This window comes from Colossoma macropomum, unplaced genomic scaffold, assembly GCF_904425465.1.
Source record: "Colossoma macropomum unplaced genomic scaffold, Colossoma_macropomum, whole genome shotgun sequence".
In the NCBI taxonomy this organism is placed as follows: Eukaryota; Metazoa; Chordata; class Actinopteri; order Characiformes; family Serrasalmidae; genus Colossoma; species Colossoma macropomum.
This window is the reverse complement of record NW_023494911.1, coordinates 493,060-520,868: the sequence shown is the minus strand read 5'-3', so window position 1 is coordinate 520,868 and position 27,809 is coordinate 493,060. Positions and strand designations below refer to the sequence as shown.

At 40.7% G+C, this 27,809-nt stretch overlaps 3 protein-coding genes across 6 annotated transcripts in view; 2 read left to right on the top strand and 1 right to left on the bottom strand.

Annotated features, from left to right (window-relative positions):
• Window positions 1-27,809, bottom strand: part of LOC118800569 (E3 ubiquitin/ISG15 ligase TRIM25-like) — a 54,341-nt gene that overhangs the window by 7,290 nt on the left and 19,242 nt on the right. The gene's annotated exons all lie outside the window — the stretch shown is intronic.
• LOC118800572 (tripartite motif-containing protein 16-like) lies at window positions 377-15,292 on the top strand. 3 transcript variants are annotated; one of them, XM_036560842.1, is made up of 6 exons: window positions 11,536-11,856; window positions 12,520-12,615; window positions 12,846-12,971; window positions 13,152-13,311; window positions 13,767-13,823; window positions 13,986-15,292. In XM_036560842.1, exons 1-6 carry the CDS (start codon window positions 11,797-11,799, stop codon window positions 14,522-14,524), a joined length of 1,038 nt encoding a protein of 345 aa, XP_036416735.1. In that variant the 5' UTR covers window positions 11,536-11,796; the 3' UTR covers window positions 14,525-15,292. The 3 variants fall into 3 exon arrangements, with proteins under 3 accessions (XP_036416737.1, XP_036416736.1, XP_036416735.1); XM_036560844.1 differs by lacking the exons at window positions 11,536-11,856; window positions 12,520-12,615; window positions 12,846-12,971; window positions 13,152-13,311 and adding exons at window positions 377-422; window positions 4,472-4,567; window positions 8,146-8,305; XM_036560843.1 differs by lacking the exons at window positions 11,536-11,856; window positions 12,520-12,615 and adding an exon at window positions 4,472-4,567.
• LOC118800573 (tripartite motif-containing protein 16-like) lies at window positions 1,864-27,809 on the top strand. Its single transcript, XM_036560845.1, has 6 exons — window positions 1,864-2,457; window positions 22,201-22,296; window positions 24,227-24,460; window positions 24,642-24,801; window positions 24,891-24,947; window positions 26,374-27,809. Exons 1-6 carry the CDS (start codon window positions 1,867-1,869, stop codon window positions 26,910-26,912), a joined length of 1,677 nt encoding a protein of 558 aa, XP_036416738.1. The 5' UTR covers window positions 1,864-1,866; the 3' UTR covers window positions 26,913-27,809.

Below are 27,809 nucleotides of genomic sequence, written 5' to 3'. Positions count from 1 at the left end.
ATCTCAGCGTCAGCAACAACATTTTCTATAAAATCATTTTATATCAGACCTAGTCATTTTTTTTTCTCAGTTGTTTATAAAATTGATCTTAGTTTATTTTTCAAAATAAAAGTCTCTATGCTTTTAAAATCTGTTTGAAGAGATTAAAATCTAGTTAGAGCTTGTATGCAATATAGTAATCTGGATGGTCTGAGGGTGGGCCGGCAGTGGCAAACAGGTAGTGGGGTGCCGACCTTCTCAAGCCGGCGGACCGAGATATGCTCGCTATCTGGGCAGTAGCTAGTTAACTGTCTGGGCAGGCATATATGGAAACTGAGGCTTGTGTCCTCATTTCCTACTACCTAGATAACTTTGTGGGACAGAAAGCCATCTAGTTTGATTCTTAATGTGATCTTGTGTGGCCATTGTGTTTAGCTAGCTAGGTAAGTTGTCAAATTTGTGTTCAGATGCTAAGTAGTGTTACTTACCTAGTTAGCTAACTAGCTAACTAGCAACCCTGACAAGTTACCTCAGAGAAATGCTCAGGATGACGGGGGAGAAAAGTTCGTACGTTTATCTCACACATTCTTATTTTCACTACTTTATTTAGTAGGTTTAAAGGTACTTTGCTGCATTGTGTTTCCAAAAGCTTCGTTATTGGCAAGTTTAAGCTGTTCGGAGCTCAGACGGCAGACTGGCAGTGTGAGGGACAGAAAGGGAGCCTGTGTGTGAGTGTGAGAGGCGGTGCTGGGGGGAGGGGTGTCAAACACTGTTCACTTGTGCAGATTAATTTGTCAGTGCAACAGTTCAGATGAACTAATCAATAAATAAATGATAATCATACATGAAATAAAACTGTTTCAATTCGATTTCAAGTTGTTGATTTTAAATGATTTTTCATGGGCACCAGTACTAGCAACTCTAAGTTCTGACTGTATGGGTTTTCTTCATTAGTGTAGGTCCAACATGGTGCAGTATCTGAGTCCAGGGTACAGAAGACCTTTCTCTTTGTCTCGGAGCTTGAAACTGGGAAAGGCCAGTAATCTCTTGCTGTGAACAGGCAAGCTTTGAGCTTGAGAGGGAGAGAGAAAGAGACAGAGAGAGGGCGAGTGAGGTAATCAGATACAGAGAGAAAGAAAAGGTGAGGTAATCAGACACAGAGAGAGAGAGTGAGAGAGGGCAAGCGGGGTAATCAGGTAAAGTCTCCAGTCTGTGATTTCTCTCTGCATCATTCCCTCTTCACACTATACCCACAGCAACATGTAGACATTTACATTCACGTCCTGATCCAGAGAGTTTAAGGGATCATACAACCCACCATTTAGACACTAGCCATGTTTGCATGCAACATCATAATCCATTATTAATCTGACTAATAACTCAATCAGAATAGAATACGTCCATATATACACCTCAGAATAGACTAGTCTGATTCAGGCAATTCTGAATACAATTTCGGTCCGATTGTACAAGGTGGGAAATCCTGTAAATAATCTGTTAAATAGAATGATGATAGCCATTTAAATGCCTGTATCTGATTACTTTCCCAATTGATAAAACTCAGCTATGCTGAATTCACATGTTTTGTTGAAAACACCATCATACCGCACCTCACAGCGGCACACAGTCAATAACGACATGAAGCGACTGTATATACATAGCAAAATATATTTTGGTTTGATGACCTATGTAACAATATAATAAATACAACTTAGAGTCTACCTCATCCATGCTTTAAACAGAAATGATCAACCTTCAAAAGTCCACTAAAGAGTTAAGTCCTCCTCCTCCTCCTCTCTTTCTCCTCCACCTCCTCTCTGTGACACTGTAACCAACAGAAAAAAACAGGAAGTGACTAACACTCACTGATTCTCTCTCTCAGTGTAGATGGTCAGGAGAATGGCAGAGGCCAGTACTTTAGTAGATCAGGACCAGTTCAGCTGTCCAGTCTGTCTGGATCTGCTGAAGGATCCAGTGACCGTTCCCCGTGGACACAGTTTCTCTATGGTGTGCATTAATGGCTGCTGGGATCATGGGGATCACAGGGGGCTCTACAGCTGCCCCCAGTGCAGAGAGACCTTCACTCCGAGGCCTGTTCTATGCAGAAGCTACTTTATAGCTGAAATGTTGGAGAAACTGAAGAAAACAGAAGTCCGAGCTGCTCCTCCTGCTGGATCTGGAGATGTGGAGTGTGATTTCTGCACTGGGAGGAAACGCAAAGCTGTAAAATCCTGTCTGACGTGTCTGGCCTCCTTTTGTGAAGATCATCTTAAACCTCACTATGAAATTCCTGCTTGGAAAAAGCACAAGCTGGTCAAAGCATCCACACGACTACAAGAGAAGATCTGCTCTCAACACGACAAACTGATGGACATCTACTGTCGCACTGACCAAAACTTCATCTGTTATTTGTGTACAATGGAGGACCACAAAGGCCACGATACAGTCTCAGCTGCAGCAGAGAGAACCCAGAAACAGGTGACACTTTTAGGTCTGATGTGCAAAATTTCCTTTTTGGACTGTAATCTTCGATTTGGATTTTAAAGTATTCTAGCGACCTGCTACTGGGTGGTGCTGCCTCCAGAAGGCTTGGCCATGTGAGCAGCCACGCACAAAGGCTGATTTTAGGCATGCACACTCCTGAAGAGACTACTTATGTTGTTTATTGTTGCTAATATAAAATAATATTTGTTAGTTTAAAAGTATGTATATGTGTTTATTGTGTTATTCTGTGTTGGGGGTGTGGGTTTTCTTGTGTTGGAGCTTGGTCACCATAAGGGTGAATCCTGTGTCTAGTGGTGTCACACAGTGGTGTCAGAAGTGGGATAGAACCCCTCCCAGTGGTCTGGAGTAGAACTTATAAGTGAACTTTGAGTGAGGCAGAGCCTGGCAAAAGACGCTGATGGCGGGGGGAAGCGCTAAAAGACTCCATGGAGTAGATAGCATGGTGAAGCTGAATGGCTGAGCAGGCATAGGAAGGATCAATGACAAAGCCAGAGCAGGAAGGTTTTATGCCAGAGGCAATGCTGCAAGGCACAATGGTGGTGCTGGCGAGAGGAAGGCCAGGAAAAATAAAAGTAAAACTGTCAAAGGCTTCAGCGTGAAGCACTGGGGGAAGCAGCAAAGTGGTGGGTGAGCCGGCATTGTGGAGAGAGAGGACATCGCACTGGATGGCACCATGAGCCTGGGACCGCATGTAACAGATTCCGGTGTGAAGGTTCAGCAGTGGCCGTGGGCGGTGGGTCGAGTGCAGCATGGGCGGCAGACAGCTCATTGTGCTCACCTTAACAGGCTCACCAATATCTCTACTGTGACCAGCCATGCTGACACACACACACAAAGAAATGCATCAAATGGCTGGAAGGCAACCATTCTCCAGATCAAGTCTGTCACCAGTGGCAGAGCTGGGGCCCCAGCGTGCATAGGTGGTGCTCATGCCAGTGTCGATGTCGCAGTTGGTAGTGGAGAAAGTGGATAGTGGTCAGGTGGAGCACCATTGTTGCCTCCAAGCTGGGTGGGACTTGGCATGGTGCACTGTGGGGAGTTCCTTCAGGAGGAGCCGCAATAGGAAGGATGCAGCCCCAAGCGAAGACTGGGGGGAGGTCACCGGGATGGTCAACCTTTGACAGGGAAGCTATGTAGTCACCCGCTACTGGCTGCCGCTGCCTCCGAGAACCTCAGAAGTCATGGCCATGTGAGCAGCATGCACAGAGGCTCATGGTAGGTGCATGCACTTCTGAAAAGGGACTATGTTAGGTTGTTTCTGATTGTTAATGTCGCTGTTTCTTAATCTAAAAATATGTGTTTGTCTTTATTTTTTTTCTTCTTTGTCAGAGGTTTGGGTGTTTTGTGTTGGAGGTTGGTCACCATGAAGGTGTATTCTGTGGCTAGCGGTGACCTCCACCATGAGTTGTGCTCTTTGTGTGCCTTTCTGCTGGTGTTTAATAAAAGAGCAATTCTTGCGGCAGAATTATAGCCTCCCCTGTGTCTTACTCTATGCCCCAGCTATAGTATTTATATATTTCATGTCATTTCTAGATGCAGTATTTACAGCTACATTGTAAGGGCAAAACATGAGTCTCACAACTAGACACCTATTTTGTAGATCTTTACTGGCCTTTTTCTCAAAAGGGACTGGTTCAGCTTCTTTCAGTCTTTTTCCTGAATCAGGACAGTTATTTCTGAATATCATATATGTCAATTATTGATGTGCTTTAATTTCTTTATGGTTTAATTTTTTTTTTTTTTGACAATACAGAATTTGTTTAAAGAAGCTCAGAACAAATAAGCAGTAAAACTGCCAAAAGAACAACACTGGATTTACAAATAAATATTTATAAAACTCCAGAAGAATGCTGTAAACTGGTTTTGGTAAGAACTTGATAAAAATCAAGTGGACAGGGACGAGGTGAGCTGGTGTGGAATGACCCTTCACATTAATCCAAATGTGTGTAGGTGATGATTCCCAATCATACAGTGTGTTTGTTGACAGAGGGAGCTGTAGGAGATGCAGAGAGAAGTCCAGCAGAGGATCCAGGAGAAACAGAAGAAGCTGCAGGAGCTGGAACAGGCTGTGAACACTCTTAAGGTGAGGACTGAGCAGAGATTGGATATTTCAGAGCTCAGTCAGGTTCTCCTCCAGTCAGAGTTTGTTTCATTTATACACACAGTGAGTTGCTCCGTGAGCTGTGGTGCAAGTGAGTCTGGAGGAAATTTGCATCAGAAACATGCTGTCTGCTCTTTATTATAGTTAACATTTAGTTGTTGTAAGGCCTTTTCTCACAGGATCATCTATTACAGATAAAGAGAGCCCATGTAATTTTTTGATGCCCTGCACCTTTTCTCTACGCTTGTGTGAAGAAGAAAAAGGAGAAGAATTGATGTAGAGTAACAATGGTGACAAAGTTCATTTTTCATTATCCTGTGACTCAAAGACCTGGGCACTGGATAAAAAGTCCATTCTGATGAAAACCCTACTAGCTCTCACAGGAGCTGAAGCTCTAAAGCAATGCTGCCTGTATGTGATGGAGTTGAACTGGTTTCTGCTTCAAATCCAAGCAAACAAAAACTGTAAACTGTAAAAGGTATAAAAGAGAGAATATGAGGCACTTTTCGCAGGCCAAAAGATCAATCATCAAGCCACGCCCCCAAAGGCCAATCAGATGCATACATTTGTCCCAGTCCTTCAATCAATCAGAAGCATGCATTTGCCGTAAGCCCCACCCAGAACCTCCCGCCGCCGCAGGTACCGCCTTCCCACCTCTTAACCATTTTTCCTGGAAACCTCCACCCTTTCGTTGGTCAGACACTTTCCTGGAAACCACAAACCTTCAACAGTTTCAGCAGTTTTGCACAGATAACAACTTACTACCAACTTGTTTTTTAATCTAGAAATCCCCACCCCTCAAATGTTTTTGTACAGCCATTTTGAGATGCTATGATGCTAATATCAATTTAAAATTCCCAGAAAATTTAAAAGATGCTGACCAATCAGATGCTTGTATTCATAATCAAACTGTTTCCTTCCATGCATGACACTGTGAGCAAGAGTGTTTAAGAGTTAGTGTTTCAAGATATGTAGATGAAGCTAAGAAGCTAAAAAAGTTAAGAAGCAATAGTGAATATCCTGGATGCACCAAAAAAGCCAGCAACAGCTTTGCCTAGATTGACTTTGTGACTCAATGAGTTGGATATGTTTCATGTGTGGTGATTATCAAATGGCAGCTACTTTGTGTTCATTTTTGAAGAACAAAATGACAGCATTCCCCTCTTCAGCAGCCCAACCTAGAGTTTCTTGAATGCCACAGGGAAATTCATCCTGCATTGGAATGATTGGAGCAGTTTCAAGAAACACTGTGGTGAATTATACTCTTACATGAACTAAAGTTTGAACCTAATTACAAGATACTCATAGTACCCTGGAAACCTTCAGAGCATCAGTATTTACACACTTTTGCTGTCCATACCAAAAGAAATGCTGACAGTATGTGCAACATATGCCTATCTATGTTGTGCAGCCTCAAACATTTGGCCCTGGGCATGGGGTTGATGAGCTGGAATGAATTAAAAGCATTGAGAAACTTAAAATGAGGCTGAATAATTATTTTGAAACCAACATGTAAGATCACCAAGGGTAAGGTCAGAGTAAAAAGAACAAACAAAGAGACAAGCATTCTTCTTCCCCCTCTATCAAACGAAGAAAGTTGGACATTGAAAAGTTGGGTATTGAAAAGTATACTTATGTTGAAATTCCACCACTTTCGGCCATGACTGATAATGTAGTTTCATGTAGCCGGCAACAGTGAAGATTACCTAGACTTGAACAACACCTTTTTACATCTAGGTTGTAAAATCACAAACCGTGATGGGTCTTAGCTAACTTAGCTAATGATGCTAAGGTCAAGGTTGCAAACTATCCTATAGCATCTCTATTTTCACAAGTAGATGTTGTGCTCAGAGACCATCTCATCAGTCAGTCCAGTAACACATACCCATACAGATCTATTATGGAATCTATTATGAATTTTGGAAAGGAGGCTTAGGACATGCAATTTTCAGTCGGATTGTTTTACAAAGACATGGTTGGTCAGATGGACATGAAAGATTCTCAAGGTCATAACAGCGGGTTCAAATCCAGGGCCCTTTTTAGTGCAGAACTCTAACCTTTGACTTGATTAGGCACATTCACTCTGATATATTTTTTCAGATAACCTTCTACTGAACAGAGTTGATTTGAAAATTAAGATGGTTCGAAAAATGAAAATACGTAAAAATAAATAAAGATACTGATTTAACTGCTAATCCTCTACATTTACTTGATCTCAAGTACATTTCATCAAGTTGTAAACAATTCAGCTTGAATGTTAGTCTATTTCAAAAAGATTAAAAACTGTGTTCAAGTTGCAGCTGTGTTTGGCAGGAATCCAGGATCAACATCTGTCTCTCTTCTCAGTAACTAAACATATATATGCTTAGGAACTGTCCTGTCAGTTGTGTTATCTGATTGTTTCTCAGGGTCTTGATGACTTATCTAGACTAAACACATCACATCAGTAGGGGGCTAATCAGTGGGGGCCAGGGAAAAACTAGATGGAGACAGTCTGTTGAAAGCAATTAAACAGTTTCTTAACTGAATGTATACTCATCTAAACTTCTACATGCTTAGACAGTGTCCAGTCAGTTATCTGATCATTGTTTTTTTTTTTTGTCAGGGCCTCGAGAACTTATCTGCACTTAACGAAGTTGATCTAGACAAAGCTTTCGCTGGCATTTTTGGTGAATCCAGGATGTTCACCATTGCTTCCTAACATTTTAGCTTCTTAGCTTCATCTACATCTCCTGAAACACTAACTCTTCAATGTTCTTGCTCACAGTGTCATGGATGGAAGGGAAAAGTTTGATCTTATGTATAGTTATGAATACAAACATCTGATTGGTCTGCATTTTTTAAACTTTGCCAGGAATTTAAATCAATATTAGTATCATAGCATCTCAAAATGGCTGAACAAAAACATATGAGGGGTGTGGATTTCTCGATTAAAAAAACTAGTTGAGAATAAGCTGTTATCTGTTCAAAATGACTGGTTAAAACTGTTGAAGGTACATTTGGGGGCGTGGCTTGATGATGTAGCATGTTCTGATTGGCCCGGTGGACCTGCCAAAATTTTGACATGCAGAAAGTGCCACATATTTTCTCTTTGGCATACTTTGAGAAAAGCAGCACTTGATGAAAAGTACACCTTGCCAACTGTTAAGCATGGGAATGGATCTATTATGCTTTGCATTTGAATGGCATAAAAGATGGGATTCCACTAGCTTCCATAATCCTGGAAGCTACTGTCCCACAGTCACAGACAAAATGATCCAAAAAGTACCTATAATCAAGCCTGAACAACTATAAGAATTACAAGATTAAAGTTTTGGAGAGGCCCACAAAATCCCTGACTTCAGTAACTAGATATGCTCTGCAAGAAAAGAAGGATTTAGAAGCCCAAATTTTTGCTGAACATATAAATATTTAAAATGAACATATAAATATTATTTATGTAATACAATTTGAGTTCGTTCACTGCAGAGTTACCTGCTTTTCACTCGCTCATCTTTAGTCTGATTTGGTCTGAGCTGCTTCATTCCTCTTTTTCTCCATTCTGTTTTTCCTCTGTGTAGAGTTTCCAGTTTCTGAGCGTCTCTTCTGGATCTGAGGACTCCTCCAGCATCTCTGTCCATCACCATCTCTCATTTGATGGAGTGAGGAGCTCTCTCTCTGATCTGAAGGAGAGACTAGAGGAGTTCTGCAGAGAGGAGTTCAGGAAAATCCCTCCACAGGGTAAGAGGAGCGTCCTGTTGGCTGTTCCTGAACTATTATCAGAACAAAGGGGATTCTGCCATACGACAGAAAGTAAAGGAGCGTAAGTGTTTTTTGTTATTTTTCATTTAATTTCAGTTTCTTAGATGCATGGATATTTGTGAAAGACCTGCCTTTTATTCTTCAAACATTCTTTCTTTTAACACAACTTTGTAATGTGCAATATTATGCAATGCATTGGGATGTTTGTGTGTCTACATGTTTGTATACTGTGCAGCAGAGTGTCATGATGACTGGATCTGTGTGTGGTTCAGCTGCGTGTTCAACACTTCACTCCTCTCCTCATCCCTAAATAAACACATCGTATCTGTCAACAAACTTGAAATAAGATTGACTTATGACTTCAGTTCATATACCAACATCTCACAATCCCGTAGCTCATGGTAGGTCTACTTTGATTATAAATCTGATCTGTACTTCGTGTGAACAGACCTTTAGGCTTTTATTCAGTAATTAGATACAGATTACACATATCTTACAGCATAAGATACAGATTACACATCTCATATTATTTACCAACAATAGCAGATCTACTACTGCATCCCAGTAAATACACACACACTTATTAACCATTTAAATGATCAGATGAAGAAGAACTCGGATAGTTTACACTGTAGTTCACCTCAAAAATTCATTGTCACTTTTCCTCTCATCAAGATCAGTGATGATATCAGTAATTATAGCAAGACTGTTACTGATCTTTTTTTTCTACCAGTATCCACTGCAGTGGTACAGATGGTACTTTTTCTTCACAGGAGTGTAGGTCCTAGATCTGTAACCGTTTATGTGAAGTTTGCCTTGCTGATGTTGATAAAGAACTGCTCCAAGCTTTTCAGTGGATGTATCTGGATGCAGGAGAAAGACTAGTTAAAGTCTGGATAGGCAAGAAGAGGTAGAGTTGTTAACTTGTTATCAGACCTTGTCACAACAGCACAGTGCTAATAAGACCACATGACTGGTGTTCTAGAGGGAAGCTGTTGATGGGTTTTACCTTTAGCTGTCTTGGACACATGCTTTACCTTGAGGTTTACTGGAACTAACTTCCCCATTGGGCCAGGCCTTTTCTCCTTTAACTGTAAAACTGCCTGCACGTTTTGGGAATCTATCTGTACCCCTTTACCAGACACAAGATTACCTACGGATTGGACTTGATTAAAAAGTTCACATTTCTTGGGTGTCAGTTTGATTCCATTCTAACTGCTTAGCCAGTACTCATCAGAAAAAGGCTGGTGGTGGTTCCATGCTGGTATGGGGTGTGTTCTCATGGCATGGGTTGGGTCCACTGGTCTGCCTAATCATGTCATTGACAGCGACCACTATGTTTCACTGCTTGGTGACCATTTGCACCCCTTCATGGACTCACCATGCCATCGGGCCCAAGTTATCCAGAGTTGTGTCAAATGGTGTGGCCTGAACGTTTGCCAGACATGAGCCCAATCAAGCATTTATAGGATGTAATGGAGAGGTCCATTCGCACCAGAGATACTGCACCACAAAAAACCACAGAGCTGTGGGTGCCTAACCAGACATCATGGCTCAAGATCCCTCCAGATGTCTTCCATCCATTATGGGAGTGATGACACGTCGAGTTGCTGCACTCCACTGGGCTAGAGGGTGTCCTACATGATACTAGTTCCTGTCCCATGACTTATGTCATATATAATATTTCTTACAGTTATACATGAACCTAGCGTGTCTAACCAGATTAACCCTCTGGGCTAGTGCAGCTCTCCAGCTCTTTATCACTATGGTTTACTGCACTGATGGTGATTCTCTCACTAAGATGGAAAAAAGGCAATGTGAGACATCTGATTGGCCACTTTGTTAAGTAGCTGATGACCTTCGCCTGAATAGCTTAGGACTTATGATAATGTTCACAGAAAAATGGAGTATGCCAACAATCACCATTACAATCACAAAAAAATTAAGTATTTAACAGTGAGTTTTTACACAGTGCAGAGCCAGGGATCAATAAACATGATAACTAAAAAAGGTGGCCCACCACCTAGAAGAAGAGAAAACAGCAGAGGAAGAAATAAGGAGAAAGAGAGAGAGAGAAAGAAAGATACAAAAGAACATTTAATTGGAGTCAACTCTTCAGCTACAAAGGTGCGGTAAAAAGCTCCAACAGGTCACTTATAAAGGTGTGGCAAAAAGGGTCAACAGTTCACCAACAAAGGTGTGGCAAAACGGTCTATGATTCACCTACAAAGGTGCAGCAAAAAGGTCCAGCAGTTCACCAACAAAGGAGTGGCGAATAGGTCCAGGGTTACTCCTTATCTATGAGTTGTGATGTGGAATGAGACATTGTTCCTACTGTTTAGAGCTCAAACACCACGCAGTCAATATAAAAATAAAGCCACTTTGCACCTGCAACTGACCCACATGCCTCCATTGTTACACAAAGGCTAATGCTACTAGCCTCATCTGAGGGCAATTTCACCTCATACCTTTCAGCTGGAAAACAGCACATTTTGAAGATAGTGAGCGGATACCAAACACGATAAGCTCACTAAATGATGTTTAAACTTTTGTTAGATGAAAACTATTTATTACAGTATAATAAATAGTGTTTGGTTTCTCTTTTGTTAATTTGGTTTAAAAGTTATGTAATAGATCTTTTGTACTATACTCAGTGTTTGTTCTTGTTCATTGTCATCAATTAAAAACACTTGCTGTTGCATCCAGCCTCTCCAAACGAGATTTAGTTTGTCAAATATCCATATATATAGACTCAAACCAAGTAAAATGAAAGCCACAGTGGGGAAAACAAAAAGTTAGCCACCACCACTGGCCTGATCTCATATATGTGTTAGCAGAAATTAGCATTATCATCATGAGTGTTTTTTTAATAAAAAGGTTTTTAATTAAGTAAAAGTTTCCACATTAAGCACTGTTTTATAATGATATGTGTGTATGTATGATGATTATAAGATAAGGTATAGTATGTGTCTTTTTATGGTGGAACATTACAGGTTCTAGTAGTTTGTTCATGCTGTATTTTATGCAGAAGCAGCTTGCAGGAGCCTGGTCTAGTCTATGGAGTAGCAATATAAACATATGACTACTACCCCCAACGCTTCAACCTTCAAGAGTCCACCAAACTGTGGTGTCCTTTTTCTCCTTCTCTTTCTCCTCCCCCTTTTCTGTGACGCTCTAACAAACAGAAAAACCAGGAAGTGACTCACAGCCAGACCGGAGAAAACATATCTGATCTCAGAGTGTCTCTCTCTCTCTCTCTCTCTGGAGATGTGGAGTGTGATTTCTGCACTGGGAGGAAACGCAAAGCTGTAAAATCTTGTTTCACGTGTCTGGCCTCCTTTTGATGATCGTAAAAGTCAAAGTAAAGTTCCTCCTTGGAAAAAGCACAAGCTGGTCAAAGTGTCCACATGATTACAAGAGAAGATCTGCTCTGATTTACTGACCGAAGCTGCATCTGCTATTTGTGTACAATGGATGACCACAAAGGCCACGATACAGTCTCAGCTGCAGCAGAGAGAACCCAGAAACAGGTGAGAACTACAGACCTTCTGGATCTAAATGAAGCTAAACTGCATCAGCTGAAGGATTTAAACTGTCTCAGTTCTTGAGTTTAATGGGGTTTGTGTGTAAAGAATGTGTGTAAAGTGTTGTGGATGAGGAAGTGTTGAATAAACTCTTTCTTCCTCAGCAATAGGAATAAAGTCAGAGCAGTCTGTGAATGTTTTACCAGCCAACACCATCTTCAGCCTTATAGTGCTCACATGATGGGGTGAAAGCTCTGTAGAACAACAGTGAACTTCACTACTGGGTCACTCCACACTGACTCACCAACAGCATGTCTGGACATGTCCTGGATATATATCATCCTTATTCATTTATCACCTGCTCGCGGGTGCCCCCTAGCATTTTTGATGGGAGAAACAGAAAGTGGTTAGGCTCCTCTAAACTTACTCTGCTAGAAGACCTGGAAAGTTTCATTCTGGTAAAAAAGAAAAACTCTGTATTTACAAATGAACCTTTACAAAGTCCAGAAAAGTGCTGTAAACTGATCTTTTTCTATGAACTTGATGAAGCTCCATGAGGTGAGTGGACAGGGACGAGGTGAGCTGGTGTGGAATGACCCTTCTTTAACCCACATTAATCCAAATGTGTGTAGGTGTTGATTCCCAGTCATACAGTGTGTTTGTTGACAGAGGGAGCTGGAGGAGATGCAGAGAGAAGTCCAGCAGAGGATCCAGGAGAAGCAGAAGAAGCTGCAGGAGCTGGAACAGGCTGTGAACAGTCTTAAGGTGAGGACTGAGCAGAGATTGGATATTTCAGAGCTCAGTCAGGTTCTCCTCCAGTCACACAGAGCTGGTTTCATTTACGCAGCAGTGAGTTGGTCTGGGAGCTGTGGTGATATTTCTGAACTAGAAGCATTCAGCAAGAAAAGAAGCCCCAGTTTATTGACATGTTCTATTTTATGTTTTTGAATATGCTCGAGTTTGCTCCCTTGCAGAGTTACCTTCTTTTCCCTTAGAAAATCAACAGAATGGGTATTGAAGAACTCCTGGAGAAACTGGAGCAGGAGATCGCTGATCTAAAGAGGAGAAACACTGAGCTGGAGCAGCTTTCACTCACAGAGGATCACATCCATTTCCTCCAGGTAACAATCACTGATCTACAGAGGAACCTGTTCATCATCAACTTCATCAAACTCCTCTCAGCTAAAGTTCATGAAGACAGTAATAAACAGAGCTCTGTCTGATCACTCGCTCATCTTTAGTCTGATTTGGTCTGAGCTGCTTCATTCCTCTTTTTCTCCATTCTGTTTTTCTCTGTGTAGAGTTTCCAGTCTCTGAGCGTCTCTTCTGGATCTGAGGACTCCTCCAGCATCTCTGTCCATCACCATCTCTCATTTGATGGAGTGAGGAGCGCTCTCTCTGATCTGAAGGAGAGACTAGAGGAGTTCTGCAGAGAGGAGCTCAGTAAAATCCCTCTACAAGGTAAGAGGAGCTTCCTGCTGTCTATTCCTGAACTTGTGTTGAGTTCAGTGCTGAGAATGATTCACCACCCAAGTAATACCTGCTCAGTTGGGGTCCTGACCACTGATGACCCACTGATGCAGAGAAATAGATGGACTACAGTCTGTAAGTGTAGAACTACAGTGTCCACCAGTATATAGTGAGTCAGTGGCGTCCAGTCTGATCCACAAAGGGACTGGAATGCAAACCTGTAGCCCTTTGTGAATCAGACTGGACACACCTGTGGTCAGTGGAGCTGAGAAATTGGGCAATGAGATAGAAGGTAAGCGGACATAACAATGTGAGTGAACAGAAAGCAGAGAGGAGAGAGAAGATAATAAATGCACAATAAGTAAGAACTGTTTTCAGCACTCACATTCTATTCTATTCTATTCTATTCTATTGATGTGGTCCTGTGTGTTCTTGTGTCTCCACAGCTGCAGCAGCTCCTTTATTATTCTCAAAACCAAAGAGCAGAGAAGATTTTCTACAGTGTAAGTTGAGCCTTTAGGCAGCGTCTGAAATTCTCACTGTAGAGACGTTTAAAGTTGGAAACAAACACAACAACAAACACAACGTTTTTCTTCTAATAAGAACTTTCTGTGAACACAAACATAAACGGATTATTTTCTTTATTTTATTGTGATTTTATTTAGATTTCTGTCAGCTGACTCTGGATCCTAACACAGCATATCATCAACTCATCCTGTCTGAGAAGAACAGAGTGGTGAAGTGGAGTGATGAAGGCCAGAGTTACTCTGCCCATCCAGAGAGATTTGACCACATATTTCAGGTGCTGAGTGTGGAGAGTCTGACTGGACGCTGTTACTGGGAGGCTGAGTGGACTGGAAAGGTGTACATATCAGTCTCATATAAAGAGATCAGCAGGAAAGGATGGGATGATGAAAGCAAGTTTGGACGTAACAATCAGTCCTGGAGTCTGCTGTGTTATTCTTCTCTCACTTTCTACCACAACTACATTAAAACTCCGCTCCCAATACGTCCATCCTCCAGAATAGGAGTTTATGTGGATCACAGTGCAGGAACTCTTTCCTTCTACAGCGTCTCTGACACAATGATACTCCTACATACAGTCCACACCACATTCACTCAGCCGCTCTATGCTGGGTTCTGGGTTGGTTTTGACTCATCTGTGAGGTTGCGTGATAAAAATGATGGTGGTGATCGTGGCTGATGGTCTGTGAGGCCTGTTTGACTAAGTTTCTGCTCTTATCATCCCTTTTTCCTCACCTAGTTATATTTGATCACAGTCTATTAATATTGATTATCGTCTTATAATCTCACTCAAAATTTTCACTCATGTTACATTTTGTAAACGAACAAAACCAACCAGCTTCAAGATCAATCGTGATATTATAAATATTTACCCAGAGCAGAAAAAAAGAAGAAGGCAAATGTACAAGACTGTATGATTATTGTTGTTAATGTCAAAATATACTACAGATTCCAAAAAACTTACTTCCACTCCAAACAGCTGATCAATCAGATATTTTCTCTACTGATTTTACTGTAAACATTTCTGCTATTATTGTTTATAGTATAGTTTTATGGACATACAGTGTTTGATTTGTGTATTTTTGATTTTATGGGGTTATTTTTCTCACACTCTTTTTGTGAGCAATTTGCTTAGCAGGCATGGTACAACGAACCTTTCATTACCATGAAACAATTTTAAAATAACATTATTTTATATTAATTTACATTAATTTATTAATGTATATGTATTAACACGTTGTTAGCTGGTGCAAAGCTCTGGCATAACTTTCATTTAACTTTCAGTTTAATAATGAGCAACTTCAAGCATAAGCTTCACCCTACTCTTCCTCTGCTTGAAGCTACAATACAAAATATTCTAATTCTATTTACTTTAAATTATTTAGTATTATAATATCCCGTGACATTTAGTTTGGGGATAGGAACACTAAAGAGACCCATTACATTATCTTCTAAGCTGAGAAACAGACACTACATACTGTGTCATTCTGTCCCATGAGCCTCTGCTCTGCATACCCAATAAAAAGGATTGTTTATTGCTGTTTTATGTTGCTTGTTCTTCAGTTAATGTGTGTGTTGGGTTGTTTTGTGCATGGGTGGGTTCACTGTCAGGGCAAAGCCTGTGGCTGGTGGTGACCTCCCCACAGATGTGTGTAGGGTGTGCCTGTTCTTACAGTGTAAAAATAAAAAGAGCATTTTTCTGAACATAGCTTATCCCGATTCTTCCTCTGAGCAACTTTTAACATTCACACTGCATCCAAATCTTTCGGGTCTATCTGTACCTCTTCACCAGACACAAGACAGCCTACATATCAGACTTGATGCTTAAAAAGTTCACATTTCTTGGGTCTCAGTTTGCATTTTCTCTCAGCTTACCCAGTACTCATCCAAAGGTCTTTGACATGGTCTATGAATGTTTTGGGATAGCAAACTATGTCATCCAAATGTAAAGAACAGCATTCATCCCACAAGCCTTCCAGGGCACCTTCCATGCATATTTGAATTGCCATTGGTGCATTACTTAATCCAAATGGAATCCGGACCCACTGGTGTAGGCCCCACGGGGTGTTAAAGTCAGGGTAATGTTTTGAGTTTCAGTTACCAAAAACCTTGATTTTAAGCAGAATCTTGATCCAGGATAGAGAACCATGAATACCGTTGTAGGTTGTCTTGGATACGGGGCAGTGGATGACGATTAGAAATAGTTGTGCAGTTTTCTGAAATCTACACAGAGACACAAGCTAGAATCCTTTTTCCGGACACAGACCACTGTAGAGAAATATGAAGTTGACTTTAATTCTACCCTGCTCCTAAAGATTCTGCACATATTCTTTCACCTCTTTATGAAGTGGCTTTGGAATTTCATTTGTAATACCACACTTGCCAATCATTGGTGGTTTTACCTTGCTGAATGTAAAAAATCTTTCATACTGCCACTGATGACCTCAGGAAGAAGCTGCATTGCAGGTACAAATTACCAAGCTTAAAGGTTATAACTCTAAGCCACTTAAAGAAGAATCAAAGAGAGATAAAGAGGAGCATTCAGAGGCTAAAGATGAATCAGATAAGAAAGAACTCAAGCAAGTCACAGCAAAAGCATCAAAACCGAAGCCATGGTATTGCTTTAGATGTGACGAGGAAGGTCGTGTCACCTGTACCTGCAGGAATGACCCTAATCCTTCTTTGGTTGAGGCTAAGCAAAAGGCCACTCAGAGAAAAGCAATATGCTTGGGAGCTTCACCACAAACTTTGTAATCCATTCAATTTAAACTAGAACATGCTTCTGTTGAGGGACAGAGAAGGGCCAGGGACAAGCAAAGTCCCATTGTCACACAGAATGGAAAGGTGATGAGTTATTTTGGGGTGACCAGCCATGCAACATTGCCAGACCGACTTGTAGGCAACAAGTGCACAGCAAGTGTAGTTGTAAATGGTGTGAGTTGTAATTGCCTGCTTGACACAGGCTCAAAGATCATTACTCTAGCCCTTCTTTCTATAAGAGTCTCTTATCTGACTATCAAATACACTCTGTTACTGACATTCTTGACATGGGAGGAACACATGGACAAGATGTTCCATATTCACCATTCTTTGAATCATAGCCTGAAATTTCAATTCTTGCCTTAATTGTTCCTGATCTTCGTCTGGATAACGTACCACTGTTAATTGGCACCAACACTCTCGACCCTCTATATGAGCAGTGCTATGACAGACCTAGGTCCAACTTGAAGCTGCTTCGTTATGGGTAGAAACAGGTCCTAAGAACATTAGGGATCTGGAAAAAACAGGCTATTCATGGGAGAATCGGCTTAGTGAAGCTTAGTGGCCAGACACCTGAGGTTCTTCTGGGAAACCAGAAGGTTTTACTTAAGGTTTTGGTGTGCTAATACAGTTAGCATAGAACAATGGCCTTTATTAGAGCAGCCAACCAACTCATATCAGGTGGTGTATTTGTATACTTCTGCCTTCTATCTGTAACATCTGAAATGTCCAGCAAACTACCAGTACTGCTTAGGAATGAGATCCATCATGGCATTGTGCTTCCCCTGCACAGTGTGGTTCCCGAGCTGGTGGTTCCCAAGTGCATCATCCAAAATTCTACATCTGAGAATGCTGATGATCAGAGGTCTCCTGTGAGTTGCTTTGAGTAACAGGTAACAGAAAGAAAACCGAGCTTGAAATTTGACTTCATTAACTCCCCTCTCTCAGAGGAATGGAGATATAACTGAGAAGTTGAACAATTTCCCAGGTGTCTTCTGTCATCATGACCTTGATTTTGGCCATACTACTAAAATCAGGCATCTTATAAGGTTCAAGACCCCTTTTAAACAGAAACCTTGCCCCATCCACCCTTATGACTGTGCGGCGGTGAAGAGGCACCTTCAAACTCTTCTGAATGAGGGTGTAATCAGAGAATCTGAATCTCCATTTTCATCACCTGTTGTGGCTGGAAAGAAGAAGAATGGTGATATGTGAGTCTATGTGTTGATTATCGGAAATTACATTTGTAAACTATCAAAGATGCATACACTTTGCCTAAATTGGAGGTATCGTTCTCAGCCCTTGCTGGATCAGTAGTTTTCAGTAATGGATTTGAAATTGATATATTACCAAATTGAGGTGAATGAAGAGAACAAGCTACAGACTGCTTTTTTTCCTTTTTGGGATATGCCCAAAGGGGTGATGAATGCAAGTATGTTTCAAAGACTTATGGAGAAGTGCATGGAGGACATAATCTTGAAAGAGGTACTTATCTTTCTTGACAGTTTGATTGTATTTTCAAGCTCTCTGAAGGAGCATGAGACTCATCTTTTTCATGTCTCGGGTTGTCTAAGAGATTATGGACTTAAACCTTGATACTTAGACCTCACTCCATTATTTGGGACATATTGTATCCAGAGAATGTATAATGACTGATCCTGATAAAGTCAAAGCTTTAAACACCTGGCCAACACCCCAGAATCTGAGAGTGCTCCAGTCTTTCTTGGGATTTACTCGGTACTTACCAGTCTCACTGCTGGTTACCCACCTTGGCATAAATGTTGCAGGTAAATGTCTGAACCTCAAAGAGCCTTTTGGGACCCACTGGATCCCCTCCTGTCAGAAAGCTTTTGAAGCTTTAAGTGAAAAGCTGCCATTCTTGTCCAGTTCTTGGCAATGCCTACATGTATATGGCCTACACTGCCATATGTTTTGCGCACTGATGCTAGCACAACAGATTTGGGGGCTGCCTTATATCAGGAACATGACAGAAGGACGGAGGTGATTGCTAATGCAAGTAGAGGTCTCTCCCATAGTGTATCCAGCACATAAACTGGAGTTTTTGGTGGGGCAAAAAGGTCCAACAGTTCACCTATAAAGGTGTGGCATAAAGGTCTAAGAGTTCACCTACAAAGGTGGTACACAGACAGTGTGTACATATAATATCTATACAATGGACAGTTCATAAAACATAAAACAAATGTGGAACCCTTATAGAACCTCTGTTTTGATATTCTCACTTATTAGCTAATTGTTCCTTTTCTATTTACTGTTAGCATTGCTGTGCTAGCTTATCTCTCTCTCTCTCTCTCTCTCTCTCTCTCTCTCTCGCTGTCTCTGTCTCTCTAAACTGAGCTCCACTGCAGTCACTGTTGAGCTCTCCACCACCACACAATGGACAACTTGTTATGGATCTTATTAATGAATGGCTTGGTCTGTTTGTATGTAGTTCAAACAGTGATTATGTTATGACTAATGTATGTGTTTTATTCTCTTGATCATCCCTCATTAATTTTTGTTGCTAATAAATAAATAAATCACACATTACTTGTCGACGTTGCTGCAAGACCCTTGTAAGATTCTACAGTACAGTATCAGTGCTGGTGGAGATGATGGAGGATCAGTGACAGATCTAGGCTTGTCTGTCTTTCTGACAGCTCTCAGAGGACTGAGGGTTGTGTCCACCTTTGGGGCAAGATTGGCTCAGTGCTCTGGACACCAGGTTGCTCATGCTGGACAGCACTGATGGTGACATCAGAGAGATGCAGAGCGAGATCCAGACCTTCAGCTGTGAACATGCTGCAGAGATCCATGGAGGTGTCCTGGATCAAGCTGGTCATTTCAGTCAGGAAAGAGAGAGCGCTCGGAGCAGGATGGACTAAGCGGTGGAGGACGACTGGTCAGTGTGAGATGGTTTATCATTGAGGTGGTCCTGGCTAAAGCTGAGATCCTGAGGAGTCACCTCCTCCTTCAGGCCTGGCTGAGCAGTCAATCTAAAGTCTTTAAGATAACCAGACAAAGGCAAATGTTTCTAGCATAGTCTGAGCAGATCTTCACCTCCTCATCTTTTACCTGGAAAGCAGTGTGTTATGAAGAGTTAGTTGACTGATACCAAATGGGTAAATAAACATAGAATGCAATGATATGCAAATCATGTACAACATATATTTACTTGGAATAGTACAGAAACAACATATCAAATATTGAAACTGGGAACATTGTATTGTTTTTTGAAAAAAAGTTAGGGCGGGGGCATGTTTACCACTGAGTTTCATCACCTTTCCTTCTAACAACACTCTGTAAGCGTTTGGGACCTGAGGAGACCGACTGCTGTAGGATTTCAGCTGCTCAACAGTTCGGGGGCTCATGTGTCAATTTTTTTGTTTCATAATGCACCAAATGTTTTCAATGGGTGACAGATCTGGACTGCAGGCAGGCCAGTTTAACACGCAGACTCTTTTACTATAGAGTTATGGTGTGGTAATACGTGCAGAATGAGGTTTGACATGCCAGCTTATGTTGCCAAAATATATTGTTCAGCATTAACGGTGTCTTTAAAGATGTGCAAGTCACTCATGCCATGTGCACTAATGAACCCTAATACCATCACGGATGCTGGCTTTTGAACTGTCAGAGGAAAACAAGCCAGATGGTCTTTGGCCTGGAAAAAAAGAATTTAAAGTTCCACTTTGCCTCAGTCAGTCTTAAATGAGCTCGGGCCCAGAGAAGGCAGCAGCATTTCTGGATCCTGTCTATATATGTGTGTTCCTGAGCCCATGCAATGATTTCCACTGCAGAATCATGTCTGTTAATAAGTACTGGTTACCAGTACTGGTTTTTGGCCTTGTCCCTTGTATACAGACATTTCTCTGGATACTCTAAATCATTTATTAATACTATGTACCATAGATGATGAAATCAAAATGTATAAATTACTGCTGTCTGTTTTTAGTAGCATTTCACATAAAATCCGAACTTTTTGTGAATTCGGGTTGTATATATCAATGTTTGTTCAATGTACATTTTAAAGTAATACAGAAAACTTTATATATATATATATATATATATATATATATACATATATATATATATATATATATATATATATATATATATATATACATATATATATATATATATATATATATATATATATATATATATATATATACATAACTGTACATCAACAATTGGGCATCAACAAACACCAGGCAGGGGTTTCTGATAAAATGGCCAGTACGTGGATCTTCAATACAAACATGCATATTCAATTAATAAATGTAGAACATCATTTAAAAATGGTAGTGTTTATTTATGTTAATCATGATACATATATATATATATATATATATATATATACATACCAGTGGTGTCCTTCCTCCTCCTCCTTCTCTCTTTCTCCTCCCCCTCTCTACGTCATTGTAACCAACAGAAAAACCAGGAAGTGGATCACCGACAGCTCAGAAAACACAACTCCCACCACAGCGTGCTGCTCTCTCTCTCTCTCTCTCTCTCTCTCTCTCTCTCTCTCTAACACACACACACACACACAGTGAAGTTCCTCCTTTGAAAAAGCACAATCTGGCCAAAGTGTCCACACAACTACAAGAGAAGATCTGCTCTCAACACGAAAAACTGATTGACTGACTGACCGAAGCTGCATTTGTTATTTGTGTACAATGGATGACCACAAAGGCCACGATACAGTCTCAGCTGCAGCAGAGAGAACCCAGAAACAGGTGAGAACTACAGACCTTCTGGATCTAAATGAAGCTAAACTGCATCAGCTGAAGGATTTAAACTGTCTCAGTTCTTGAGTTTAATGGGGTTTGTGTGTAAAGAATGTGTGTAAAGTGTTGTGGATGAGGAAGTGATGAATAAACTCTTTCTTCCTCAGCAACAGTAATAAAGTCAGAGCAGTCTGTGAATGTTTTACCAGCCAACACCATCTTCAGCCTTATAGTGCTCACATGATGGTGTGAAAGCTCTGTAGAACAACAGTGAACTTCACTACTGAGTCACTCCACACTGACTCACCTACAGCATGTCTGGACATGTCCTGGGATTACATAGTAAAGGCCTACCAACATATTAGTAACCACCTGGAATAACATAGCAAGATTTCATCATTCATAAACTAGTTAATTATGATTTTCTAACATTTGTGGTCTAAATTGTATCTGAAATATTGAGTTTAACTTCTTACAGACTGACTGCTGAAATATTAACTAGGTATAAACACAACACTAAGAATCATATTTCACACTAAATGAACTAGTTGTTTGCTGATTAATGACCTCAACAGGTGAATTTACTGTAAGGGGTATACTAGTTTTTGACCCGATCGTGCAATATTTCATATTTAACATCATTTTTCAGACTGTTTTCAAAATTATTTTTGTTGACTAATCCAATGTACAGACTTCTTCTTGAATAAGATCAGTTCTGTTTGTAAACTGAAGTTTCTGTGTAAACTTGATGAAACTCCATGGACAGGGATGAGGTGAGCTGGTGTGGAATGACCCTTCTTTAACTCACAGTAATCCAAATGTGTGTAGGTGATGATTCCCAGTCATACAGTGTGTTTGTTGACAGAGGGAGCTGGAGGAGATGCAGAGAGACGTCCAGCAGAGGATCCAGGAGAAGCAGAAGAAGCTGCAGGAGCTGGAACAGGCTGTGAACACTCTTAAGGTGAGGACTGAGCAGAGATTGGATATTTCAGAGCTCAGTCAGGTTCTCCTCCAGTCAGACAGTGAGGAGCTCAGTGTTGGAGCTACGAGGCTAAAAGCTGATGCTGTACTCTACCAGTTAGCACGTAAATGTGTGTTAGCATAGCTGAAAGCAGTAGCAGCCGTCCAGAAGTCTCACTTTCGTCTGTGTTTTTTATAGCAGCATATTCTGGACTTTAATTCTAATTATAAATAAATATTCTTTTTCTTTTATTCTAAATTAAATATACATTTTCTAATTCAGTTGTGTACTTGCAGTTGCATTTCAGTGTATAATGGCTGGAAAAAGCAAAGTGCTTTCAACACTTAACTTCCATTGTATTAATAGTCTGACTTTAAAATATTTAAATTAGAAAAACACTCGTCTGTTTGCAATTGCATTTCCTCATCGTCGCGCTTAAGCTCTGCCAACATGAAGATGCAGTTGCAATCCTGTTTTTTCACAGACATCAGTCAGGCTCTCATTTCAATCAGACTCTGTGGGCGGGACTTCAGGATGGAGATCTGATTGCAGGGCGCGTATCAAGAGTAAACACTGCGCTAACCCATAATAAGAATATTCATCTTTGGTTGTTCAGCTCTTCCGAACAGTCCTGAGAGCCTCTGCCTGAAAATATCCTCCCTACAGTTTTATGTAAGGAGCTACCTATGAATATGCGCTATGGTAGACGAAGCTGTACGTAGTTTCTTATTCAAATTTTCCTGTTCCACCGTAAGTGGTGCAGCAGGTATATTCTACACAATTTAAGGTGGAACGTATATGTTTATGGTAGGACATTTCAAGCTCTTCTAGTTAATCAAGAATCACTTCCACACAACAATCACTTTGGACAGAATTATCCTCAGCCTTGTTAGTGGGTGTTAAAATGTCACTCAGTGGTTGTTATATTCAGTTTAGATTCACCACTTCCTTTTAAAATACGCCCCACATTCACTGACCACAGCATTTGACTGACAAGAGTGGCTGGCTAAAAATCGAATTTGAAACAGGTTTGGTGTTTTTTTTTTACATGTCAGAATCCGTCCATTATACAACAATAATGAATTGTCAAAATGACTTTGCTTTTCTATTTTAACTTTTACAACTATTACACCCTCGAAGTGCAAAAGCAAATATACATTTTTAATTTAAATTATGTCTTAAATAATGTACACTCCTATGAGAAATGCAACTGTAAATACACAATTGAATTAGCATTTTCAAATTTGCATTTCAATTTGAATTGAATACATTTGCAGCATTTATGCTGCCATATATATCTATTGTAAGTCATACAGTCATGGGTCGTGATTGATGTTCAATATTGTGAGATGAAAAACATGTGTTCTATTTATTTTTACTGATGTGTTTATTTGAACTTTCTTCACAGATAGCATACAGGTTCTATGAAGTTTTTGTGCCGGTCACGGTGTCTGGGGATGATTCAGTTAGTGTTTGGTGTTAGCGTTGAGCTAAACACGTATTAATATGCATTAACACATGACGTAATCGGCCAGTCCAGACGTTATCTCCCGAACTGTTCTATGGCAGTTTCTAATCTTATCTAAAGTTTCTAAAATATCTAAAGTTCTAAGGTTTCTCAGCTGACATGTTGAACATGAGATGTTTTCTTAAGAATTTACTTGTTATTCTCCTCAAGCTCTCCTGAAGACGTGTCGTGGCTCAAACGGCAAAACGGAGATCATTTGAAAGTCCACATTTCTGTGTTTTATCACTATAAATAACAAGCATATGTCTGTATTGCAGATATGCATACAAACTAAAGACACTAAACCCGTCTTAACTGATGTACTAAATTGACTGTGAGGAGTGAAAGTGTGTAATGAGATGTTCTACTGAAGTCCTCCTTTAAATGGAGCTCTATATGTGCTCTCTGTATGTGCTCTAACAGCGCTGTGCTCAGACAGCAGTGGAGGACACTGAGAGGATCTGGACTGAACTGATCTGCTCCATTGAGAAAAAGCGCTCTGAGCTAACAGAGCTGATCAGAGCTCAGGAGGAGGCTGAACTGAGTGCAGCTGAAGAACTCCTGGAGAAACTGGAGCAGGAGATCGCTGATCTAAAGAGGAGAAACGCTGAGCTGGAGCAGCTTTCACTCACAGAGGATCACATCCATTTCCTCCAGGTAACAATCACTGATCTACAGAGGAACCTGTTCATCATCAACTTCATCAAACTCCTCTCAGCTAAAGTTCATGAAGACAGTAATAAACAGAGCTCTGTCTGATCACTCGCTCATCTTTAGTCTGATTTGGTCTGATCTGCTTCATTCCTCTTTTTCTCCATTCTGTTTTCCCTCTGTGTAGAGTTTCCAGTCTCTGAGCGTCTCTTCTGGATCTGAGGACTCCTCCAGCATCTCTGTCCATCACCATCTCTCATTTGATGGAGTGAGGAGCGCTCTCTCTGATCTGAAAGAGAGACTAGAGGAGTTCTGCAGAGAGGAGTTCAGGAAAATCCCTCCACAGGGTAAGAGGAGCTTCCTGCTGGCTCTTCTATTCTGTTCTATTCTATTCTATTCTATTGATGTGGTCCTGTGTGTTCTTGTGTCTCCACAGCTGCAGCAGCTCCTTTATCACTCTCAGAACCAAAGAGCAGAGAAGATTTTCTACAGTGTAAGTTGAGCCTTTAGGCAGCGTCTGAAATTCTCACTGTAAAGACGTTTAAAAACATCAACAAACATGTTTTTCTTCGAATAAGAACATTCTGGCCTCTTTTCCACTGTCGAGCCAAATGGTTCTCAGGGCTGTACTGTGCTGTTCTGGAATCGTTAGACCGAGTTTCTTTTTTCTCTCTGTTGTGCCGCTAAATCAGAACATCAGAGTACATCTCAAAGCACCACAGCGCTATTCTCATTTTGGTAACACTTTATTTGAATGGTCCACTGTAGATACTTTGTAAATGCTCAGTCTGTCTTGAAGTAACATTCAACTAAATTATACATTAAATAAAACACAACTTCAAGTTCAGTATGAAAGACTAAGATCTAACCCTAACCCTAAACCTCTCCTTAACTTTAACCTTAAAGTAAAACCTACACCTACTCCTCACTCTAACCATAACCATACTCTTGCTGATAATCAACTGAACATCACCAGAAAGTTTGTTAGTGATTTAGGTATCTGTAGAGCATCTATAGGGGACCATGCAAATAAAGTGTGACCCTCATTTTTATTTGTCTGTCACTTCAACACCAGTCATTCGACTCTGCACTCTCGTTTAAGAGTCTTTATCCGATAAATTCATGTTTCTACGCATCAGTTAGCTGAATCTGAGTGTACTGTGGTGGGAAGTACCATACAATCACAATAGCTTAGCCTAGCAGGCTTCAGCTGAAAACACTACAAAACAGGTTTGATTTCAGCTTTCAATCAGTCCACTTCACTCTTGCTGAAATAAGTTTTTTATCATCTATAGCTGTGGTAGCAGAGCACCAGTTAGTCGAATCAAACTTGTACTGGGCTGTTTGAATCTCTTCAGCTTTAGCTAAGCTAGCTAGGAGAGAAGAGCCGGCTAGCATTGGCTAGGCTACCAAGCTGCGTCTCCAAACATTTCAACAGAGATTTCAACAGAGACTCAATGTTGCTTCCTCACATTTGAGTTATGTCTGTAAAGCCTTTGTTACTCAGAATCAAACCTGTTTTGTTTCGAGCAGCGCTAACAACATGCTAGCTAAGCTAATGCTAATACATTTATCAAATGGTGGATTTATTCAAGTCCATATGAGTAAACTGAATTTATTTGACTGTTTTTGGTTCAAAATAATGTGGCAGGATGCTGTGGCACAATACCAACATAAACGTAGAACCAATCAGGCAATGGGTACATAATTACATCATCCAACCAGACGTTTCCATGGCCCTGAGCCTGGTTACCTAACTGTACCAGAAAAAATGCACTGAATCTGGTTTGGCCGTGTCTGTGTGGAAAAGCCACTGGAACGGTTACAGAACCATTCAGCCCTGCCGTGGAAAAGAGACCTCTGTGAAGACAAACTATATAAAATGTTTATTTTCTGTATTTTATTCTGATTTTATTTAGATTTCTGTCACCTGACTCTGGATCCTAACACAGCGTATCGTCGCCTCATTCTGTCTGAGAATAACAGAGCTCTGATTCTGAGTAATGAAGACCAGCATTACCCTGATCATCCAGAGAGATTTGACTATTTCGGCCAGGTGTTGAGTGTGGAGAGTCTGAGTGGACGCTGTTATTGGGAGGTTGAGTACAGTGGAGTTGCGGCCATTGTAGTCTCATATAAAGACATTCGCAGGAAAGGAGAGTTTTGTGATGGTGAGTTTGGATACAACAGTCAGTCCTGGAAACTGTTTTGTTCTAGTAACGCCTCTGTCTGGCACTGCTGCTATAGAGAGGAGTTCCCAGAAGCTCCGTTAGCCAAAATAGGAGTGTACGTGGATCCCAGTGCAGGAATTCTGTCCTTCTACAGCGTTTCTGACACAATGACCCTTCTACACACAGTCCACACCACATTCACTCAGCCGCTCTACGCTGGGTTCTATGTTAGTCTTCATTCAACTCTGAGGTTGTGTGATAAAAACGATGGTGGTGATCGTGGCTGATGGTCTGTGAGGCCTGTTTGACTAAGTTTCTGCTCTTATCATCCCTTTTTCCTCACTTCATTATATTTCATCTATTAAGCCTATTAAGAGTGATTATCCTCTTATAATATCAGGTTTATTATATTCTAAAGCTTATTATTCAGTAACTACATGAACTACAGTGTAGATTAACTGAGTTCTTTTTCATCTTAAAGGGTTATTAAGTCTGTGTGTGTATTCACTGGGATGCAGTAGTAGACCTGCTATTGTTGGTAAATACTGTAAGGTATGTAATCTGTATCTTATGCTGTAATAGTTTGTTTTAACCTGTACCCCTTGGAACTGAGTTACTAGTGGTAGTGGTTGAAATCTTCACCTATGAAATGGAACAACCCCTTAAATAAAAAGAGCATTACTTCATTAACAGCTACTAGCGCTGCTCTGTGGGTGACCCTGCCAGTCTGCAGTGACAGGTGAGGAGGGTAAAGTTCAGCTCCTCAATACTTAGTTAAATTTAGGGCACTTTCAAAGAGGGCAGCGGTTGCGACAATTATCATCGTGCACCTATAGTTCTTTAGTGATATGAAGCTGAAGATATTCATCAGCTTCTTGTTCAAATTTTAAGTGGTGCAACAGTTCTGATGCCTGGGGTGCCTGAATTTACCTGCTGCCCCATTTAAAGTAGAATGGGAAATTTAGCTAGCCAGCTAAGAGACATCAGCACTACTAATGATTTATTTATGCTTGTTGTGAAGAAAAGGACCATAATGCACTGAAACAATATTAAACTAAAATTATACGGTGGTCATCATAATTATTTAACAGAGAAAATTCTCACATTTGAGGGTTTCTTTGGTCTCTTGTTCAGCCATCTTGCTGGTTTTTCGTTTTTTTTTCTCACAACTCTCTGTTTGGAGA

Excerpts from the sequence above, each read along its gene's own strand:
- LOC118800573 (XM_036560845.1), top strand. The coding sequence starts at position 1,867 with ATGGTCAGGAGAATGGCAGAGGCCAGTACTTTAGTAGATCAGGACCAG. Across the intron at positions 22,297-24,226 it reads AGGCTGTGAACACTCTTAAG|CGCTGTGCTCAGACAGCAGT; the intron begins GTGAGGACTGAG and ends GTGCTCTAACAG. Across the intron at positions 24,948-26,373 it reads CAGAGAAGATTTTCTACAGT|ATTTCTGTCACCTGACTCTG; the intron begins GTAAGTTGAGCC and ends GATTTTATTTAG.
- LOC118800572 (XM_036560842.1), top strand. The coding sequence starts at position 11,797 with ATGGATGACCACAAAGGCCACGATACAGTCTCAGCTGCAGCAGAGAGA. Across the intron at positions 12,616-12,845 it reads AGGCTGTGAACAGTCTTAAG|AAAATCAACAGAATGGGTAT; the intron begins GTGAGGACTGAG and ends CTTTTCCCTTAG. Across the intron at positions 12,972-13,151 it reads ATCACATCCATTTCCTCCAG|AGTTTCCAGTCTCTGAGCGT; the intron begins GTAACAATCACT and ends TTCTCTGTGTAG.